The sequence below is a fragment of the Meira miltonrushii genome (genome assembly GCF_003144205.1).
Source record: "Meira miltonrushii strain MCA 3882 unplaced genomic scaffold FA14scaffold_2, whole genome shotgun sequence".
Classification (NCBI taxonomy): domain Eukaryota; kingdom Fungi; phylum Basidiomycota; class Exobasidiomycetes; order Exobasidiales; family Brachybasidiaceae; genus Meira; species Meira miltonrushii.
This window is the reverse complement of record NW_020289944.1, coordinates 3,013,025-3,036,141: the sequence shown is the minus strand read 5'-3', so window position 1 is coordinate 3,036,141 and position 23,117 is coordinate 3,013,025. Positions and strand designations below refer to the sequence as shown.

Below are 23,117 nucleotides of genomic sequence, written 5' to 3'. Positions count from 1 at the left end.
AACCAAAAGATATATTTACGCGTCAAACACATCATTCTTAATCGATTGTCAAAGCTTAAATTTGGAGGCAGACGATAAAAATAACAATCCAAAAGCAATGTTCGCAAATCAAGTATAAGAGCAATAAAATAGCATACATGTTATTCAGTCTTTTCCAAAGGTGGTCTTATATTATCAATCGTCTTCGAGGCGCATCCTGTTGATTTTCGTTAAATATCGATCGAGCATTTGGACTGATATTTCGCTGTTGATCTTCCCGAGCACTTTTAGTATCCTCCTCCTTCGATCGCCATGAGAACCATGAGCGTGCTTGCGAAGGTTCCTTGGCCTCTTCATTTGCTTTTGCAGCTGTTCCCGCTCTGTTACCAAGCGGTGGTATCTTTTCATGTATTTCTCTCTCGGCCCTACCCAAAGCTTTCTGTTCTCTCTCTTCAGATTCCTCGATGGCTATTTTGGCAGAAATACGGATATGGCGCAATTGGTAGGTCAGTTCCGATCCATGTTAGCCTCACGAGCCACATTCACTTACCTTTGATCCATTCAGCCTCTTCCTTTTCAAGGCGATCTGCATTGGCTGAATCAATTTCTTCCTTTTCTCCACGTAGTCGGGCGATCGTCTTTCTTGTCGATTCACGCAACTTTCCAATCAATCCTGAGCCGAACAAAGCCTGACTCCAGCTTGTATGCATCTCTCTATGTTTTCGCAGTATTTCCTCTTCTGATTCTTGTGGTAATACTGATTGCGAAAAACCGATCAAAGCAGGATCAAGCTGGAGGGAGGTGAATCTCCTTACAAGCATCTTTTGTTCATCTAATGTCACTTTTGAAGAAGATGGAATTTCTCTCAAAGCCGATCGAAGGTCTTGCAATAATCCTAATTGAAGTGCATGTAGCCTGCGTTCATCTCTACGTTCACGTACCAAAGTGACACAATTGAGCGAAGAAGAAGTAAGGACGGTAAATAATGCCAAGAAGCCGACATTGTTCCATATCCTCCTTCCAAGTCCTACAGCCATGTTGTCTATTTTTTGCTATCCACACAGCGATGATCTTGACGATGATGAGAGAACGAAAACATCGTTACCTTCTTCTCATTCGTACCTTTTTTTATGGTGCAACATTGCACGTGTAATAATAAAAATGCACCGAATACTTTAGCCTCATTTCTCCAACAAGCTGCCCGTGCGAGAAAGTCATTATCATTGCTATCGTGTCTCTTCTCATTCTCTCACTATCACTTAAGGAACGGGCTAATCGTTGAGACTGATCATAGCTCAACAGAAGCCTGTCACACCCTAGTATTTTCGAGATGGACGTGGTATCACATTACCAGCCTACGACTTTACGGGGGTCAAACAATGCTCGACTAAACAAAAGGGAAAGTCAGAGAAGAAAGTCTATGCCCGACATTGCTGCAAGTGTACCTGAACGCAACTCTAAACCTCTTGAAGACGCAAGAAAGGCGAATGAAGAACAACATGGCAATTTTACTACCTTCAATAGATCTGTACAGATCTCCTTGATGGAGCCTGTCGGAAGTATGAGCTTATCGCCAGCAAATAGAGATGTCGTTTTAGCTTCACGTAAAGGTTTATTCATCATCGATTTAGAGAACCCATACGATCAGCCAAGATTTTTACCGCATCTTACAACATGGGTGCCTGCAGATGTTCAATGGAATCCTCATCCGGCTCGTGCAAATTGGGTTGCAAGTACGTCGAACAATAAACTTCTCGTTTGGAATCTGGATCGGCCAGCAGCAATGCGAAACGATCCGGTATTGTCAATGGCATCCGTTATATCCGTGGCAGGATCATCACCTTCAATGCGATCTGCAGGCTATTCAGGCAATCCTGCCTTATCACCTTCCACCTTTAGCGCCACAGTGCCTTATCCTCATCACCACCATCATGCGGATATCTTGGGCTCCACGTCGCGGCTTTCATCTATCTCGCATGTGCTACATGCACATACCCGTGCTATCACTGATATCAATTGGAGTCCCTTTCATCCTGATGTTCTGGCAAGTTGTGGTATCGATACTTGGACGTGGGCTTGGGATCTGCGAGACCCGAGCAAGCCGAAACAAGGATACAGCGCATGGAACGCAGCAATGACGCAGGTGAAATGGAATAGGGCCACTCAACATAGATTAGCAACTTCTTGCGATAACAAGGTATTGATATGGGATGATCGCAAGGGTACTTTACCATTAGCAACAATTGAAGCGCACGAGAACAAAATCTATGGAGTGGATTGGAGCAGAGATAAATCGGTTGGTATGTCAAAACTGGTGACCTGTAGTCTTGACGGTAGCGTGAAATGGTGGGACCTGGATAGTCCAGCAGCTCAACATGCCATTGCAAATCGTCAATTAGTGACAGAAGCCGAAACGACGATCCTCACCGATACACCCGTTTGGCGTGCTCGTCATTTACCCTTTGGTCAAGGTGTAATGACATTACCGCAACGAGGAGATACATCATTGAGCATGTGGAGTAAATCACAAGTTGACGAACCTGTGCACCGATTTAATGGACACAGAGATCTTGTAAAGGAATACTTGTTCCGTACAAGAGGTGGAGAAGATCCTTCTAGCGATCAAAGAAAGTTCCAATTGATCACCTGGAGCAAAGATCAAACACTTCGACTATGGCCTATCACAGAAGACATGTTATCTTCTGTCGGTCATAAGCGTGGTGCTCCGATCAATCTTCGTCAAACACGTTTGAATGCTCCAAATATTTCATATCGTAATCCCCCTGTCGCAGCAGAAGACGATACGATCGTGAATCATTTCCATGCTATGCAAAGTGCACCTACCAAAGAACAGAATACTATGCTGAGTGTTAGCCTTGGTAATCCATCCGGCGTAATGCAAGCATCGCCTCTGTCACAGGGATCTGTAAGTCATCTCTCGCAAGATAGCGCTTCAACGAGTATGGTTCCACCGTCAGGAGCAACGAGGTCATTGTTGAGCGGCAGCGCCAAAGGATCCACAAGTGTCCACTCAAACGGAAGCGGTAGTTTACGAGTTGCTTCACCTCAAAATACCTTTGGTCTTTTGGACAAAAGCACTTTCCTTGGCAATACGAATAGCCAGAGCAAGACTGAAATGCTCAAAAATGATCATACTCCTATTCGAAGAAAGATGAGTATGACTCAAATGGCGGTGCGTGATAGTCACAGGCGCAAAGTTGGCAGTACTAACGTTGATGCAAGCATGCAACCTCGCTTGCGCGATGTAGACATTAACCCTGCAAACAAGTTTGGCTCGGCAGGACGTCAATCGATCAAGACTATAGACACAAATACAAGTGCAGGTAAAGGTGTGCGTACAGTTAGTTGGACGGGCAGTAATGATACTCTGAACAGAAAGGGAAGAGGACATAATTCCTCTCTTGGCGGTCATTCTCGCAAGAAAAGGGACATAAATTTGCCCAAATCGTCTAAGGTGAATCCCGCCAGGGTGATGAGCAAACAAGCTGCTTCGCACAATTTCATGACAAGGGGTTCAACGGCTCGATCCGGCCAGCTGAACATGACCGGTGCTGCGCAAAAAGGAAACGCTTCTCATGTCGACGCTGTGGGTTGGATTGCGGGAGTTCGTATGGGCAAAGAAGCACGATCGCCTTCAGTGAATGCATTGGACCGAAAAGCTAAACGATCCATGCCTGATTCAAAGCGTGGCATGATAGACAACGAGAACGAGAGGACTGAGAAATCCTCTCTCACGACTGGTGAAGAGGATATAGTGCAACGCGACGAAGAGGACGAGGAAGATACAAGAGACGCTGCTCAAGTCATTAGTGAAGAAATCATGACAATCAGCAAATCGCTGAGCAATGTCACTTTTGAAAAGATTGACGTTAGCACAAGACAATGTACGGCGAACTGCTATGGACCGTGGAGTGCAAATAAGAGTGTGCCTTGTTTCATCAGGGTTTCTTTCTTCTTTCCATCCCGTTATCCAGAACAATCTCCAAGATTTGAGCTGGAACACAACGCATCTGTCCCACTCAAAACTCGTGCTTTCTTGTTGAGGAACATTACGAATATTCTCGAGATGTGTGCTGAGCAACGTAAGGCCAGTATGGAGCCATGTTTGCTCTTTCTATCAGGTGTCGACCAAGAGGATCCATCGCCAAAGGTAGCACCTAGTGCTTTAGGAGAAGGTCCAGAACCATTTTGGTTACCAGGGGAAGAAGAACAAGAATTGGAAGAAGAGGAGGATGTCATGTCAACACTCAAGATGCCTCCTCGACTGTGCGGCGCAAGCTTTTCTGCCAATGGATTTTTGGTAACTTTCAGTCCTTGCTCGAGCCCGCAAGCTCGAATCCCAGGAAGTGTGGATATGGCTGGCGGGCCGATAAGCGATTCGCATCATACAGGTGTAGCACCCAGCTCAGTCCGAGGCCGATCTAGATTCTTGCAATCTTACAGTGCTTTGTCTGGCGCAATGTCCAGTTTGGCCAGATTGGCAAAAGAAGGAATGTCTGTACAAGATTTGGATGTGGTACAGTTGATGGGAGATCAAGCGTTCTTCAACAAAAGATTACAACAACCTTTGCGGAAAGATAACAATGCTCGGCATAGGCGCACTTCTTCGTCAAATATGCAGCCAATTGGCATGTCATTACGCAGCACATCAAAATCTGGTTTGACTCAGCATGTCGGACCAGAAGCGGCATCAAATCACGATGTCGAATCTGCTCCTTCACATACTCCAATACCGAATGATAATAGCGATTCTGATCTACGAAGATCCCGTACACGCTCTAGACCTGGACGAGCACGTTCTGCTTCACCTGCTCCAACTCGTTCGAGAAAGCATTTGCTTGCAGGTGCAGCTGTTACGGAAAGCGGAAGTGCATCGCCACTTTTGCGTACGGCTATCCTTTCAGGGGCATCTGGAGCACCATCGCCCATTCCAAATCACCCCACTTCTGTACACGTCGGTACAACCTCAAAGGTCAAGGTTTGGAATTTGAAAGAACTGCTAGAGGATTCAAGACCAGCGAGCAAGCCCAGTACACCAAGCATGAAACCTTTACCACCGCCGTTGATTCGGCGTAGAAGTGCATCTACTCCTTCTTCCCCTTCGCCGATGACACCGAGATCAGAGGCTAACTTCTCACTACTACCACTTGCCGTTCCTTCTTCCCTCAATGATGGTGCAGAAGAGTTATCCGATCTACCACAGAGTATCGCGGCCAGTCGAAATGCAGCCGTGCAAGATGACGAAGACGATGAGGATGGTGCGTACGAAGAGGAGTTTATCATAGATGAAGATGGATCGGTACATGCCTACCGTTTGCAAGATAGTGAAAGTGATGAAGACGATAGCGATGAAGAAGACGGAAATGGTGATGGAAATGCCATCCCACCTACGGGTATGTCAACAACCGCTGAGCGAGTTCTGGATACGCTCATTTGGACAATCCCATTCGCTTTCCTTTATTTGATGTTGGACATTCTCATCCAACAGCAATACGCAATTCAGCCAAACTTGTGGGAACAATTTTTACGATTGATCAACACTTTGCCAATTTTGACAATTTTCATCTATGCAACAGCTGTACGAGGAAATTCAATCATGCCTCGTTTTGCTTTGCAGTTGCTGTTCTTGACACTTGGAACTGCAACTGGTTGTGGATTCTTGTACATTTACATGAGATCCGCACAAGGCGTTGTGGTACGCAGAACGGCTCCCTTGGGTACTCTTTGGATTTATTGTACTACCAAGATGGATCTCTCACTGACAGTTGTCAGTTTAGCAGTCATTTATGGATTTGTCACCCATCACAATTTAGACTTATTCAATTAAGTTTGTTTTTTATTTTCAATCTGTATTATAGACAATATTTAATTCATTCAGCATTTTATGATGTATACTACGATATTTATGCTGGCTTGAATCCTCTTGCTTGATGTGACATCAATAGTTCCAGTCCGGCTTCTGCTTGTTTACGAATGGCTTCTTCGGCAGTTGAAGGAGCATCTTGAATAGCTTTTTGGAAAGACCTCTGCAATTGTGGGAAGAAAGGTTTGCAATGTTGTGGGAATTGCAACGCAGTTGTGAGAGCATATAAGATTGCTTTCTTTACGGCGGGCAAATGACGATCGCCGCACGAACGAATCAATGGACCAATGATGGAAATAATCAACGGCTTAATTGACTCTGCCGAACTTCGAAGAATGATCTCGGCCAAACCCAACGCTCCAAGTTCACGTTGTTCTGCTGTACCGTTCATCAAACCAGCCAAGAATACGGCACTCAAAGGAGCAGCACCTTTTGGACGCATGAATCCAGGTAATTGGTCACCATGTTGACCAGTAGCGATCAAGGTTTCATACAATGGCACAACGATGTTGTCCAAATCTTCTTTTGGCACAATCTTGATCAAAGCTTCCAATCCATTCACCGCCAAATCAACGACTTCTTCATTCGTATCATTGAAAAGAGCAACCAATCTTTGAACCCAGTAGATACCGTAAATACCCATATCTGCATCTTCATCTTTGACTCTGCAGAAGGTCGAGAATGTTCGGGTACCACGCAAGCGTTGTTCCGCCGAACTTTTGTCTGCAGCCCAGCCAAGCAAGACGTCCATAAATTCGTACACAGCATCGGAATCGTAAATATTCGAAAGGAGAGTTGAGAAAGATTCTTCTAGAGACAGTTTTGTCTCTTCTTCTTCATCGTCTCCTTGACAACCTTCGATTGCTGTCAAAAGAGCTGAGAGGATCGTTTCCAGTTCTGAATTCAAAGCATTTCCTGCTTGAGCAGCCAAAGTGGCTAAGGCGCTGGCTTTGAAAGCTGTGATTGGTTGCTCGATCAATTCTGGAACCACGACGGGGAAGACGCTTTCGGCATTACTTCTCATGATCTCTTGCAAGGCGGACAAAGCACGTCCTTGACTGGAATCATCTTCTTCAGATTCGTCATCATCGTCATCGTCATCGTCATCGTCTCCTTCCTCTTCTTCTTCATCATCATCCTTCTCGACATCTTCTTCTGCTTGTTTGGCTTCGACATCTTCCTTCTTCTCCTCTTCTCCCTCTTCATCATCATCTTCTTCTTCCTCATCGTCGTCGTCATCTTCATCATCGTCCCCATTGAGTAATGTTTCGATCAAACCTGGCACAATCTCTTCTGTAGCGTAGTCGCCCAGTTGTTCGTGAAGAGAATCAAATGCTTCCGCTGCTGCTTCACGTACACTTGAAGATGGGTCTGACAATGCTTGACGAACGATTGCGATCAAGCTGTCTTGATGATCTTGTGCTTGATCTTCTGATGCATTATTGAGCACCTCCGTCACTGCATAACAAACTCCAATTCTCGATTGTACGTCCTCCGAAACACCTCGCATTCTTAACATTGGAATACATTCTGCCAAAATACGTTCACCAAGCTTGCTGACCAATTCTCCCAAAGCTCTACCAGACATTTCTTTACTTTCATCTTCCCGAGCCAAGAGATCCACCATGAGATCGATGAGCAATGGCAAGATCTCACGAACGACCTTGGGTGTATTACTGATGATCGTCTTCCACAATTGAATAGCAGCTTGACGTACATTGACCACAACATCTTGTCGTAAAACGTACATCTTGGCAATAAGTTGATCTCTTCTTTGAGTGCCCAAAGTATCGGCTAAAGTCTTTTGAATGGAATTGGCAGCAACGACATTTTGTTCTGCTCCGTCTTCACCTGCTTCATCGTCGTTTTCGACTTCATTGTTTCCTGTGATACCAGCCAATCGGAACAAAAGATCAGCAATCAATTGAACGCTAGACAATCGAATTCTCCAGGATTCATCGAATAGACCTTGTTCCAATTCAGGCAACAACAGATCCACTGCACGCGAACTGTAGTTTGCAATGATCATTCGTCCAGCTCGCATTGAAGCCTCACGAACACTGTCTGCTTCATCGGCAATACCACCAAGGATTGGAGGAATGATTCTTCCGAGGTAAGGTGTAAATCGTAGTCCGAAAGTTGCAGGCAAGAAGATCAACAGAAGAATGTGACTTTCTCGCACTGATGAACGAGATGATGACTGTGCGTTGTTGATCACATCCGGCAAAAGTGCTTCCATACGTTCTACCCCCAATCCGGCCAAAACTTCTGCCAATCCTTGTGCCGATCCTTGACGGTCTACGCTGCTGAGATCAGACTTGAGAATTTGAAGAAGAGAAGGAACGAGGTCAACAAAGTGAATCTCTCCCAATCTTTCCACCAAAGTACCCAAAGACTTTGCTGCTGTAGCACGAGCATCTGGCACAGGCGAGACAAGAACTTGACGAACGAGCGGAACAAGTGTATTGAGGTATGGAACGAAATCTTTCGAGTCTGTCAAACTGGCCAAGTTTCCCACAATACGAGCAGCATCTTTTTGGATTTGAGCACCTCTTTCGCGCAAACCACGATCGATAACAGGAACCAACAAGGCCAAAGAAGGTCCGTCCAAAACGTGAATCCATTTCTGTGTCAACATTGCACGTTGAGCTGCAGGCGTCTTTGCTGGATCCACAAGTGCCTTCATGATGACTGGCACCAATTTCTTGACCTCAGGATTACTGATCACATCTCCGAATCCTTTCAAGGCTGTTTCTGCTGCCAAGCGGACTTGCTTGTGAGAATCTTTGATGGGCTCATTGAGATTGGGAATGACTGTTGGCAAGAAGTGACTTAATTGCTTAGGCGCACAATAAGCCATAGCACCCAACAATTCAATCGCTCCTTTCTTGGTTCTCCATTGCTTGTCTTCCAACCCCTCCAACAACGAAGGCATGATCAGACGAACACCGTATCCTGAAATGTTTTGCATCATGACTCTTGCAGTCTCTTGGGTGGCATCTCGTACATCAGTAGTACCATCTCCGAAACAAGAAAGCATTTGAGGTAAAATTTGCGGGATATATGGCTCAAACAGTCTTTGCAGCATAGCCATTAAAGTTTCGTACACCATCATCGCTCCTTGACGGGCATGTGTTCCCTTTTTGTCTTCCACTGCTTCTGCCAATCTTGTCATAATGTTGAATTCGGCGATACTGCTGATTCCTCTTCCCTTTACCAAACCTGCAATTCCATAAGCTGCACCTCTTCGTTCGCCATACTTTGGTGCGTTCAACAAAGCATCAAAGAGACGTTCCATCAAGGCCGGTACATCCTTCTCAGCCGTTCTTGCCAAGGGCACCAAACAATCAGCGACCGCAACTTGCACCAATTCACTCGGCGTTTTCAAAGCTTCCACCAATCGTTCAATCACTTGTGAAACCCTTGGATCTTTGACAGTGAGGTGCTTTGCCAATCTACCGAATAGGATAATAACAGCCTCTGTGATGTCATCATTGGTGTTCGGTTGAGGATGTTGCAAAAAGTTTTCAAACATCGCAATTAGTTCAGACAAACGAGCGGATCCATGTTGATCTGTTACTGCAGTTGCTGCGTCCAACATGGTTTTACGAACACGTTCGTGTCGATCTCCAAGCGCCTCCTTTCCGATCAAGAAATTGAAAAATGGAACCAAATCTTCATCTTGGAAGATTGGTGCTAGGTTTAAGAATGAAGAGGCAATAGCATCACGAATGCGCCATGGATCTTCACGATTCACAGTCTCTTCGATTGGCATACCGAATCGATCATACTCGGTCTCTAGAATTTGATTTCTCTCTTCATACAACGCCATCAATGCTTGCGTTGTAGGAGAGGTCGTTTCTGGGTGAATCTGAGCGGCTGTTGCAATTGATCGAGCTGCTGCACTTCGTACGAAGTTGTGACTATGCTGTAGCATCGGTAACATTGAAGATGCATACTCCATCGGAATGTCCAAACCATTCTCTTCCCATGCCTTGTTTGCCAATCGCGCATTTTCTTCATCTTCATCATGGCAGGTGAGCCAGAGTTCAGAACAGAACTCGAAATCGGTCAAATCCAAGGGCTGCAATGCTTGCAATGCACCTGTGCGAACATATACCTCTTCGGCTAAGATATGATGTAAAAGGCGAGAGATTTCTTGTGGCGAAGCGTTGATCTTTATTGCATCACCCAGCGTACGCAAAGCTGAGACCGCATCTTTTGCTAGTTGAGTGTTGTTGGCAACGATGTGGGCTAGATCATCAATGAACGCCAATCGCGGGAAACGAGAATCACGACATGCTTCACCATGGAATGTTATAAAGTCCAAAGCTAATTGCACCTGTTCTAACGTTCCATCTTCGTCGTCTGCTGCCAAGTCCAAACCGTTCGATAGAATCACTTTTGAGATAAATGGCTCGACAAACGAAATAGATGCAAGATCTAGAGGTGCTTGTTCACAAAGGAAGCGAAGACGGTACAAAATGCGCAATGCTAGATCCTTCATGCTTTCCTCAGAATGTTGAGCAGGAACCAGTGAAGGATCAATGGTTCGTAGAATTGCAAACTTGATCAAACCTCCATATTCGTCCATTCTCTCCCCACAGCAAGTTGATAAAGAATCAAACGCTCTATGTGCTTCATTCAATGCCAATTGTCGAGCAGGTGGCGATTTGAAGAAAGCCAATAGCATTGAAACCAATTCGACCATCTTATCGTCAATAGCATGCGTCCGAGCTTCCACCAAGCTAACAACGATTGCAAGAGCATTTCGTAGTCTCGTTTGCGTTTCAATGACCCTTTGTCTTACTTCTCGTTCTATCTGCTTTTGGGTATTGACGGCAGATTGTTGCTCTTTTGTCAAAGCTTTGTTTGATGCCGCTGCATTGCCTTTCTTTTTGGCGATTGCTTCCCGCATTTCAGCATCCCACTTATCCATTGCGCTACCCTTGGATGCAGACACGTTTGATTTGTCTTTCTGCGATAATACGTCAACGAACAGGCTATCCGGCGGAGTCTGCCAGATACCCAAATCTTGTGGTGTCAATGCATCTACTTCTTTCAGTCCTAGACCTGTGCGTATGTCGTCCATCAATACTGCCGAAACATCTTGTGGTGCGATTAAGACCAAAGTGGAAAGAGCGTCCAAAGCTGCTTGTCTCAATTGGGGCATATTGAGTGATTGTTTAGCAGATGCTAAAAGAGATTCTAATCGTAAATCCACGATGAGACGGGTATCCATCTTTGCGACCTGACAAAGTCCGATAAATGTTTGTCGCCTTCCTACGCCAAGTTCAGGATGATGTGCCAACACGAAGAATTCACACAATGTATTCATCTTTGAGCGATCATCAAAACTTGACGATACGGAACAGATTGACGCCATGAGCTTCTTGATTGCTCTACTGAAATCTTTCTCTTTTGGCCTTTCAGCTGCTGCTGCCGCAGCTGCATCTTGTTTCTCGATCGAGTTTGGTTCATTCCCTTCTGTTGCATGTACCTGATCAATTTCCAATGTCATGAGCCAATTTGTGAGACCCTGTTTCAGGATTAAGGTGGCCATCGAAACATCTCGTTTTGCAATGGACTGTATGGTCAACACGCTTTCATTCCGTGCTTTGACTGTTTTACTGCTGAATGCGATTTGTCGAATTGCCAATGCAACAACGTCAATCGCTGAAGAATCTTTCAGAACCGCGGCTGCGTTCGAGAGGAGTAAACCATCAAGTGCTCTTAGTAGCCACACCTCTTCTTCCACAACAGACACTTTTCGTACAACCTTGTCGTTCAAGAGGAAAGAAGGTTTTGGCTGAGTCGCAGCGATGGTCTGCAAGATCTCATTCTTCTTGATTGCAGCATCAACTTTTGCAATTTCCCATTTAGCCGCCCTTCCTAATAGTACTGCCGCAGCCACATATCCTTCCAAAGGACCAGATGGAGAAGTCAATGTTTTCTGAGATGCATTTTTCAGATTTCCTTCAAGTGCTGGTATGAGTGCTTCAATGAAAGATTTGCTTGCAGAGGATGGTTCGATGATTGGCTGTGACCAGATTACTTCACCGACAGCAGAGCAAACTGCTTTACGAGTTGGAATTTTGGCGCTTCCCATCTCTTTGGCGAATACTTTTGATGCAGCAGCGGCAGTGGTCGTATCATCTTCGGCAAGACAGAAGGCCAAATGCTTCTCAATCGCCAATGTTGCTGATCGAACACATGCTTCTTGTGTTTCACTTGATAGTCTGTTACAGACTGTAGTTGCAATATTGGCACTGTAATCCTTATGGGCTGGAACTGCGTTTCCTAGCATGTTGTAAAGCGATGTCTTTTGTTCTGCAGTTGCTGCTTTTCCAGTCTTGAACATGGTTATTATATCTGCAGCAATACTCTTCAGTTCATCTATGTGCTTTGCATCATGTCCCTCTCCTCCGCGGTTGACATTAGATGATTGTTCTGTTTTTTCATTCTCTTTTGTTGGCTTTAGCTGTGCAACTCGTTTTTCCAACGAAGTGACAGTCAAAACAGAGCTTGCCATGTTGGCAGCATACGATTTTCTCTTCTTGTCTTCCGCTGAAGGATATATCGTGCCGTTTGTCTTTTATTGCTGTGTCTTTACTCTCCTTTTATCCTTCTCGCTCAAGATCGAGATCGAGATTGCGGATAATGTGAAGTGAATGTGATCAGAAGCCGACTCGATTGTAGTTCTTCTCGTTCTGCACGCCGCGGACTAAAAATTGGGTTTTTTTGTCACTCGTGCACAGATATTATTCATTAGTCAGCAAGAGGGTTCGGGAAGTTCATCTTTCACGCTTTCTTGTGTCCGGCTCAGATTATAATCCGGTGAGCTTTAAATTGCGGGGAATACAACTTTCAATACCGACCGGTAAAAGTTAGAAAGAGCCGAACATTGTAAGCAAAATCAAAGCCTTAATCACGTTCGATTGCCACGATCTTCTCATTTAGTCACCTTCATCATCTCCGCTTCCTTCCATCACAAAAATGGCTGTTTGGACAGATTCACCACATCCTGACGTCTCGACTGTAGACGTGGAAAACTTTGATTATGAGTGAGTTACAATAGGAGGTCTTTATGAGAGCTAACTACTGAACAATCTTTTCGTTGGCAGAAAGTACAACTTTCCCGAGCTTATAGTCAAGCTGGAAGACAATGTACTGATCATCACACTCAATCGTCCTAAAAAGTAAGTTGAGCATATATTCTACTGCGATCTGTTTCGGTTGCTGATTAATCCCTTTTGTAGCTACAATGCATTCAATGCACCGATGTGCTCTTCCATCGTTTTTGCATTTGAATTGGCAGATGCTGATCCAAGAGTTCGGGCTGTTGTATTGACGGGTGCAGGTGATAAAGCTTTCTGTGCAGGAGCAGACCTGAGTGCCGGAAAAGGTGCCAAAGGTGATGCTTCTGGCTTTGGTGCAGGTCCCGGTGTGCCCACACTCAATCATCGTGATGGAGGTGGAATGGCTTCAGGTTCTATTTTGCGATGCAGGAAGCGTAAGTGTGAAAATGGGTTGTGCAATTTTTATATCGATAAAATCGACTGATCAATCTTCATTGTCCCTTCAGTTGTTATCGTTGCAATGAATGGAAGTGCGGTCGGTGTTGGTTTGACAATGGTGCTCCCAGCAGATATTCGAATCGTATCTGAAACAGCAAAGATCGCTTTGCCATTCACAAAGCGTGGTATCACTTTGGAAGCAATGTCAGCATACTTCTTGCCTCGCTTGGTCGGTCATTCAAATGCATTGCAAATTGCCATGACTGGGGATACATACTTACCAACAGCAGATTGCATGCGTGGATTATTCGCAGCAATCTTGCCACAAAAAGAAGTCTTCCCACATGCACTTCAACTGGCAAAACGATTAGCAGCTCAAAATAGTGTTCTTTCGATGGCTTTGAACAAAGCTCTCCTTTGGCGAACACCTGAATCTCCCGAGGCGACACATTTGGTCGATAGCGCTTGTATTGCCGGCTTATCTCATGCTTCTGATGCCACGGAGGGTGTAAGAAGCTTTTTGGAGAAGCGACCTCCTCAGTTCAAGGGTAGGGTGGAAGAGTTGGAGCAGTTGGGCTTCTATCCTTGGTGGACACAGGTTGATGTCTCAGGAAGGGGCAGTACAAAGATCGTTAGAAGGAACGCGAAGCTTTGAACATACAACATCACTTCTTTAGCTGCTCGACTAGATCTCACTGTTCATATTGACAGTTGATTTTATTGTTATTCTATTTATTCTGGTGTACAATCAAATCGATCATCTCTGCCTCTTTGAAGGTCGAACACGATCTTTGCCTTTTGCGTATGAATCATTTTTCCGCTTTCTACTTTCATGTTTACGCATATTCCTTTGTGTCTTACGTGCTTCCATTTCTTCTGGGAAGTCAATTCCTCTTTGAATGGCTTGAGCACGTCTTTGATGTCTTTTGTCGTTTGCTTTCCTTTTCACTGAAGCATATGTGTATGCGAATAACTGTGTTCCCACTTTGGCCTGCAACAATTCTTGCACTTCACGGGCCAGTGTTTCCAATGAAGATCTTCTTTCAGCAGCTGCAATATCTCCAAATTTGGAAGGCTTTCTTCCATTTGCATCTGACAAGCTAGGAACGGTAATGTTGGATTCCAAAATGCGATAAATTGGAGCAACAACGTGGACCAAATACCTCTTACTCGTATCCACATCCAATTGGCTCATGATGGCTGCCATCCATTTCAAAATTGCACTCGATGCACACATTGCACCAGATGAGATATGAGCACGATCTGCTCCTGAACGACGAAGCTGATGAGAAAGTCTGTTGAACAACCAGCGCAATGGCTGCTTGTGCCATAAGGCGTCATCTTCATCTTCGTTTCTTTTCTTGACAGGTTTTGGCGCGCTGCCCTCAGCGAGATCATCTTCATCGATGTCACTCTCAACCAATTCTTCTTCTCCATCTGCCTTGTCGCGACCTTTGCTTGATGATTTGGTGATGTTCTCATTATCGACACCGACAAAGCATTTTGCAATAAAGACGAGATTCTTGACAACTTGTATGGAAAGCTGTTCATCGATTTGTGGACTACGTAAAACGAGCGACATCTTCTTTGACATGTCCACCAGGTCGGTCAATTCATCTTGACTCTTTGGTGTATATGGTTTCTGAGTTCCAAAGTATTCACCGATCAATCGACAAGACGCAGAACGAACCCAAGCATGAGGGAACAACAGCAAACGTGCTACGGTAGACCAGACTGAGTCAAATTGAGACTTGGCTTCTTCACCATCCGACCAAATTTCATCACGTTGCTTGAAAATGCGATTGACCAATTGAAGGCTCTGATACGGTATTTGCCAGTCAGACAGCAGATCATTATCTTCTTCCATCCAGGTCTCTTCTTCGACGTCAATTTCTTTTTCTTCAAGATAGACTGCGCATTGCTCCAATACGTCAAAGGAACGTGATAAGGCATTTATTTGCCAGTCTTTTGCATTTGCATCGTCGTGACTGATTTGGACCTTCGCGTCTAGCATGATCCCAAACACCAGCATAGAGACTCGACTAAGATTCCGTCCCGTCTCACTTTCCAATGTGCTTTGAGACCAACTTTGAGTCAAAGCGATCAATTTGCCAATCTCTTCCTGTCCAGAAACATCGACAATCTTTCTGATGAGCAGAGCTGACTTTTCTCTGCAAGCACTGCTATCATCGTTGGCCAAACGCATAACCAGAGCGACGAACATGAGGTCCAAGTATGGTCGTAAAACTTCATCAGAAGTTTTGTCCAGCATACTACGCAAAAAGTCCAAAACGCTTAATCTTCCACTTTCATAGACATACTCTAAATTCTTGACAAGGAAATGAATTTGGTTAGAGAAGCGTTTCTTTCCTTGTGGTAAGTTCAGCATGAAGTCTAAAAAGGCAGCACGACATGTTGATCTGACACTTTCACTTTGTTGCACAACCAACATACGCGCCACTTTGTCCATCAGATCGTAAAGCTCTGGTACGGTCAATTTTCGAACAATCAATGCACGCAATAGACTGAACAAAGTACCTTGCATCTCCACATCTTCTTCCACATGCATCTCGATCAGATGACAAAGCGTTGTCAACTGCTGTTCGGATAATAATTGATCTGGGTCTGCTCCGTCCTTTTGACCGGCATCACGAATGATGACTGTCAACAACTTCAGACAAGCCATCAATGTGTCGGATCGTGTATTTCCTTCGCGCTGAACCAACTTCATCGTTTGTTTGACGATAGTGGGAAGAGAATTCTTCATAGCTTGCAACGGGCATCGGATCAATAAGGTCAAACAGCGAATACCTTGAATGATAATATTCGTTTGGCTAGCGTAAAGACTATTTCCCACTGCTCCCAACAGAGGTTCCAACTTTGCTAAGACAGAAACATCATTGAAATCGAATTTACCTTTTCGCATTGCTGAAGAGAGGAGATCAAGTCCGAATGCAACGAAACGATGAGCATTCTTGGCGAAATGATCGCGCACGTCAGCATCTTTCTCTACGTCCAATCGTTTGGACAAGATTGCACTAGTTCTTCGCATTTGTTTGCTCTTCTTTCCGTCACGTTTCGAGGAACTGCCGTTGGAATTCTTTTTGAACAATGATCCGCTACTTGCACTGACTAATTCATGACACAAGACCAAATATGCATGGGCATCCAGATGACTATTTGCTTGGAGACCAACAGCAATTCTTCGCAAGCAGTCATCAAAGTTGCGTGTAGCCTGCGCTGCTTCAGTCTGTGCCATCAATTCTTTCAAAGGAAGTAACATAGCTCGAATAGCAGAAGGGGCTACAATGCGGGCTACTTGCTCAAGGGTATCGAGACTTTTCGTTGCTTTGACCTCTTTGTATGTAGTCCTGTTTTCGATGCTTTGACGATCTTCTGCAGTTCTTCCAAAAATATCCTCAATGATAACTTCAACGACATCTCCAGTAGTCTGTTCATCCAAAATTGACAGTTTTTGATCTTCACTTTCAACACAGTGCAATAGGACATTGTGCACCGTGAACGCTAGAACAGCAATTTGAGGACCGCGGGTCAAAACCTTTCGTAATTCGATCACAAGATCTCTGAAATACGTTGGACCTAGAGTGACTGAAACTTTTGCCAAAGTTGATCGCGCTAGATCTCTTGTATCTTGCGCCTTGCTTCGAAATACGTGTGACATTCTGTTCAGCATTCGAAGCACCTCACTTCTTCGATATTGCGGAGGCAAAAGAAGAACGATACGTGCAATACCGATAGCAATCGGTAGTCTGACAGTATCTTCCATTTCGTCTTTGAGATCAAGGCATTCGATTAAACGGGGCAGAAGTCGATTTCTGACAGCATCCAATACCTTTCTTGAATGTGCCATTGCCTCTGATCGTAGGACTTCTTGTTCCTCATCACGCTCTTGCAACTCTTCCTCAGGGTCTCCTTCTCCATCAACTTCTTTCTCCTCTTGATTCGCGCCAATCACATCCTCATCCATATCAAAATGGAAGTTGTCCAAAACGCACATCGCTGCACGCACTGCAACCTTTTCTGTAACTTTCTCCTTTGCTTTGGAATCATCCTCTTTACCGCCTTTATCGCTTTTAGTGCTTTGATAGGAAAGATATTTCCATAGTAAAACATTGTATGGACCCCATTTCAGTTGACTGGTCAATTGACCCAAAACTTCGACCGCTTTTTGGATCAGATTTCCATCTCCATGATTATGCTCGGTAAGCAAAAAGTGTTCGACCAACGGCATGAAGACATCAAGAATTGTGCGACTCTTGATGTGGCCCAATAATGCTTCTTGTCCTAATCGTGTTAATGCTCGTAAACGACGATGGACTTGGATATGCTCGATATTGTTGAAGAAATTGGCTTCTTCATCACCTTCGAACAGCAAACCTTTCATTTCGCTCACGTAGGAAAGGTGAGGTGACAGATGTGCAACAGCATAACCAATGGTCTCTACAGCCTCACGTCTGACTAGATCCGATTGTGCTCGCAGAGATCGTCGCAATCCTAGAAACACAACACCTGTAAAGAGCTTCTGAAGATCGTTCAAAAGCGCGTTGTGGTCATGAGTACTGGATCCTTGCTCTCGCTCTAGATGGAATTGATACGTGTCAATGAATCTTCGAATGGCTGTTCCAGAGCTTGCTCGAACGGCCAATTCGTCAGGGTCTTGAATGAAGTACATAAAGTTGTGCAGCAGAGGTGACCAGTGTAGAGGAGAAAGCCTTGCACGCATTTGCTTCCCTGCTTCATCTTCCGCATTGATTGTATCAAAAGCCCCCAATCGGCGATCAAAATCGTACTCTTGCATTCTCTTTTGATCAAATGCGTTCAAGTCTCCTGTCCATGCAATGACTTGTGCAAGAGATTCATCAAATTTGCTGAATTGGGAGAAAGCTCTTACCAGAGTTGATCGCGAGATTCGGCCACGCAGTTTGGAAAAGAGAGCGGAAAAGATGGAATACAAAGCGTACACGTTGTCTTTTGTTGCACTTTGCTCAGTAAGCCACATTGGCATTAACTTCTCCAAAACGATCAAAACGTCTGCTTTGCTCTTTTCCGAGATGATCACATTATTCTTGCGTAATAACGGACCCAAGAGAGAGAACAGAGAGGTGATGTCATCCGGCTTGGTCACATATGAAGCCATACGTGAGAGAAGATCGAGCAACCGCCGTAGCATTTCGTCTCTTCCTAATGACTTTGCTTCCGTCGGAGTGGCTGCTTCACATCTCCGTATCAAAGCATCGACGCCTTTCAGCATCGTCGACACATACGGGAGCACGATACGTTCTCTGACAGTCAAAGCTGAAGGCTCTTCCTGATCTGCATCTGTTTCATCCTCACCTTCGTCTTCTCCATATGTCACGATATTGTCCAAAACGTCCAGAACACGAATAATGACTGATGGTTTTACGCCATTGGCTTCCAGACAGCTCGTTGTATTGGGCAACAAAGAAGAGTCGTATTGCACCAAATTCATAATTGAAGAGCGTTTACCTGACCACGTATGTATAATCTCTAGTACAACGGACGGACTTTGAATGCTTTCACTGCGTAATGTGGCCAATCTCGGAGTGATGAGATGTTTGAAGATCGCAGGAAGGAACGGTTGCCAATCAAATTCATTTGTCGGTTGACGGAAAAAGTCATTCAATCTCCTTAGCCCACTTTGTCGAATGTTTCGTTCAATTTGTGATGACTTTCCGGGTCCTTGCTCTGCAGCTATCAAAGAGGCATGGTGGGTAATATTGAGTAAGACACCGATGAGATCCTGCCAGAACGGTATGATCCGCAAGCCCAAGTACTTCAAAACATCTTCCAACAATGCAATATAACCGCTTTGAACTCGTTGTGGAGCCAATGGTGCTCTATCCTTCATCACAAATGCTCTATCGCCATCAGTTCCGCAAATGTCATCAAATGGTTCCAACATAACCTCGATGAAAGGTTTTAAATCTTGTGGCTCAAGATCAGCCAAAGTAGTCAAAATGGCAGATCTTCGGTTTGCCTGTCCACTGATCCGACTTGACTTTGAGATGATGAGACCATACATGATCCGTAGCAAAAGAGGCAATAAACCAGCACGATGACCAGGTTGAATTGTGCTTTCTGCAGTATTGGCAAGAACCACAGAGGTAAGTTGTTCTCGAAACTGGCTAGGATTCAAAAGATTTCTGAGGAGATCAGCGTTGGCTGTGTGTGCAGGATCCTTCCATTGCAAAATCACATTGAGTGCTAATCTCTGGATCTTTGGATCACCCTGCGTGCATAACTTAAGCAAATAAGCATACACATCGGCGCTCCGATACAATGCTTTAGGATTGCTGAATTGGGCGAAAGTTTCGAGATAAGCACAAAGCTGATCACGGCGTTGATTTCGAGTGAGTGTAACAAGACTTTCTTTAGCCTGCAAGCTCTTGTTCACATCTCCGGTTTGATCGGCTTCTTCATCCTTCTCCGTCTCTATTTCATCCTCTGCATCAGATTCGTCATCGTTCAGCTCCAGCTCTGGTCTATCGACAATTGTGCGGAAGAAATGTTGCATTAAAGGAGCATTATTGCGTTCGGCCATTGAGGCGAGAGACGTAAAGAGTGCCAAGATTTGTACCTGGTAATTGATCAGATCGAGACGTCCGTGTGGAGCTTCGTCATTCTTCAATTGCTTCTCTACACAGTATCCTGCAACTACGTCTTGAGCCGCAGATGTGACAATGTCTCTCCTCGATGACAATTGAGGGTCTTGAAAGTGTTTGTCAACTGATTCGTCATCGTAGCCCAGTTCGTCACTCAATGATATCCACTTGGATCCTCCATCATGATCTAAAGTCTTTCTAGAATCATCGTCCGATGGAAGATTTGTTTTGGTCAATTCCTCAAAAGCTACAGCCCACACATCTTGCCCAAATTGCACGCTGAGATCGACCAAACCTTTGCGCGCTTCTTCCCACAGAGGGCGCAAATTGAGTTTCATCGTAGAAACCATCATGCGGATAGTGAATCTTATGGTAGAAGAAGTGAACCATTTTGGTTTGGTTTCCTCGGTCGTGGCGACTTGAAGTCTTGATAGGTTACGACCGATGGAACGAAGTAGAACATTCCTCTCCCTCACTGTATCGACTGCTAGACCCTTTCCTTCTACTTCTGTCAATTGTGCAAAGACTGAAGGTGTTGACGGATCTACTTCGTCAAATGAAGCCAAAGAGAGAATTTGCAAAGTGGCCATACGTAGTGTCTCATCAGCTGATGAGGCGCTGAACTCCAAAGCTGTTGCTAGCTTATTCAAGTCCGAGAATTTGATATTCGCACCCTGGTCCTTTACTCCTTTGATCAATTGAGCAGTTCGTATGACTACCGAGCGATGTTGAGCTCGATGGATAAGTAATTCTTCCATTGAGCATGCCTGTGTTAGACTGGCAACTGCATGAACCGCTACCTTTTTGCCGTGTTGATCCACGAGTCTGCTAAGCGAATGCAATACCAACGAAATCACACTGTTTGAATTGACGACACCTTTGGCATTCTTCTCCTCCTGGACATTGAACTTGGCTAAGGTACTCAAAAGAGCACATAGTTGGTCAATCGTCGAATTTGTACTGGAGGAAGGTATTACGCCTGCCAGAGATATGCATGCAATCTGTTCGGATGACAAGAGATCTGCATCAAACACTGGCTGGGAAGAAACTATTCCGGTAACGTCAGAAATAGCCTTCTGAACCGCATTTGCTAAGACATTTTGCCATCGTGTAGTCATTGCTGTTGGTGCCTGTCGAGTCACTGTATCCAAGATTCCTTGTTCATCTAGATTGGCGAGCAATTGCACAGCATCTGAGAAGCCAGTGGTAGATCCTGCCAACAAATCCGAGGTCACACGGAGAACAGAAGGCATCACTACTTGTTGATAGCCGCTAAATTCCAGCGATGCCAAGGAAGAGACCACTGCAGAATATGCTGATGGGATGAGATCCTCCCCAGAATGTGTAGCAAGGGCATCCATGATCTTCAACCCGTTTCCAATCAAGTCCTGAATACGGGCGATCGGAAAAGCAATACTAATCAATTGAACAAGAGATGCGAGCAAAGCTTTCTGCGGAGCGTCCTCTCTGTCCAATGTTGTAGTAAGCTTTGCCAATCGTAAAATCATGCCGAAAATGTTTGACTTGGATTCATCATTGACTCTTTTCCCTTTTCTGGTACCGATGTAAGCAATCATCCACTCTACATTCTGATGAACGTTGCTAGCCAGCACGACCTTATCAGAGTCTTCGATGGTTTTGGACTCCAGCTTGTTCAGCTCGCTATCAAGTGATCGTGAAAGCCACTCAAAGATCGGCGCCAATTCTGCACCTTGAGCATGATGGCACAATGATGTAATCAGATACACTCCGACTAAGATACGGGCTCTGTGAGCGCTTGAATCTTCTCCACTGGATGAAACGGTGACCGGGGTCAGGAGTGCTGCTTGTAAGTGAGTGGGTGCCATAGAATGAATGCGACCTTCAACTGATTTGGCCACTTCGGCCCAAATACCTGCAACACCAGAAGCAAATCCTCTGATTGGGCTTTGTTTTGTGCTACTCTGACCATCTCCAGCTTGCATGGCCAGTGTAACGTCTTCCATCATCACTTGTGCTACACGATGTAATTGATTTGCCTTTGCTCGCCGCACAAGATGAGCAATTGCTTCTGACACAAAACGGCGAGTATGCATCGGAATCTTTTTCCGTTTAGGAATCGGTGCTTGAGTGGGTACTGCTTCTCCATCGACCTCCATTGAATCCTCACCGGTTGCAGATTGAGTCTTCCAAGAATCCTGAAATCCTAAGAATGGTCTTACAAGGTGCCATGTGATCTCTAACCAATCTTTGGAGTCACCTTCCTTGCTTTGTTGCTCACGCAGTACAAAAGGTGCCATGCATCTTAGTGTTGCAGCCATACTTTCGAAAGATCTTTCCACAATCATCGCAGCTGTGTACTCCTGACCTTCAGTGCTGAGTTTGTCGATTGTTGTTATGCGTAAGATTGCAGTCAAGAGATCAACATATGAAGGCAAGAAAGCAGATCCCAAATCATTTGCCAATCTAGGAATCAGATCCAATGCCGGCTCATATGCCAAGTAAGAATCCGGATATGCGTCAAAGAGGGTATCATGTAGATGCTTCGTGATTGTTTTCTGGTTGTGAAGCAATAAAGGCAATGAAAGCGATTGAGACTGGATGCGGTTAGCCAAAGAGGTGAAGGGTAAGGATAGATTGAGTTCCTTCCATGTTTGCAATGCAATGCCGAATGAAGTTTTTGCATGCAGGGCTACATTTCCTTCCATATCGTCATCTTCTTCGCTCTCATCGTCCGAACCATCTTGCATTTTGTGACTGGTGGATGCCAAGCCATGGCCATCTAAGCCGGCTAAAGCTCCAGTACCACTTCTTCCAAGATTGGTGGCCACATTGATATGTACTGATGCGAGTCGGTCGTTGAATGATTTGTAACGGAATGGATGAGGATCTTCTTCAATATCATCATCTCTCTTTTTTGCCTTTCCTTTGCCTTTGTCTAGACTGACATTACCACCATTCTTAATCGCATTTGATGTCCTTGCTGCTGCTTCTGCTGCTTTGATCTTCTTAAAGCGAGCTTCTCTGGAGAGTGTTTTTCGACCTCTCCCATTCGATGCTTTCCCACCAGCAGAAGGTGCCATTGTGATTGAATGCCACTGTTTGATGACTGAT

General features: G+C 44.9%; 5 protein-coding genes across 5 annotated transcripts; 2 read left to right on the top strand and 3 right to left on the bottom strand.

Moving 5' to 3' along the window:
• Nucleotides 1-166: 166 nt before the first annotated feature.
• FA14DRAFT_179165 (uncharacterized protein) lies at nt 167-1,016 on the bottom strand (the record flags this gene model as incomplete). The annotated part of the gene is made up of 2 exons (XM_025500903.1): nt 167-447; nt 530-1,016. 2 exons carry the CDS (start codon nt 1,014-1,016, stop codon nt 167-169), a joined length of 768 nt encoding a protein of 255 aa, XP_025356100.1.
• Nucleotides 1,017-1,237: 221 nt separating this feature from the next.
• Nucleotides 1,238-5,887, top strand: FA14DRAFT_160800 (uncharacterized protein). Its single transcript, XM_025498834.1, has one exon. It carries the CDS (start codon nt 1,310-1,312, stop codon nt 5,825-5,827), a length of 4,518 nt encoding a protein of 1,505 aa, XP_025356099.1. The 5' UTR covers nt 1,238-1,309; the 3' UTR covers nt 5,828-5,887.
• FA14DRAFT_160799 (ARM repeat-containing protein) lies at nt 5,808-12,546 on the bottom strand. Its single transcript, XM_025498833.1, has one exon. The coding sequence runs from the start codon at nt 12,393-12,395 to the stop codon at nt 5,904-5,906; it is 6,492 nt and encodes a 2,163-aa protein (XP_025356098.1). The 5' UTR covers nt 12,396-12,546; the 3' UTR covers nt 5,808-5,903.
• Nucleotides 12,547-12,859: 313 nt separating this feature from the next.
• Nucleotides 12,860-14,035, top strand: FA14DRAFT_155207 (ClpP/crotonase; the record flags this gene model as incomplete). Its single annotated transcript, XM_025497739.1, has 4 exons — nt 12,860-12,927; nt 12,988-13,062; nt 13,123-13,376; nt 13,449-14,035. 4 exons carry the CDS (start codon nt 12,860-12,862, stop codon nt 14,033-14,035), a joined length of 984 nt encoding a protein of 327 aa, XP_025356097.1.
• A 51-nt stretch (nt 14,036-14,086) lies between these two features.
• Nucleotides 14,087-23,106, bottom strand: FA14DRAFT_160798 (uncharacterized protein). The gene has a single exon (XM_025498832.1). It carries the CDS (start codon nt 23,084-23,086, stop codon nt 14,138-14,140), a length of 8,949 nt encoding a protein of 2,982 aa, XP_025356096.1. The 5' UTR covers nt 23,087-23,106; the 3' UTR covers nt 14,087-14,137.
• Nucleotides 23,107-23,117: the final 11 nt, after the last annotated feature.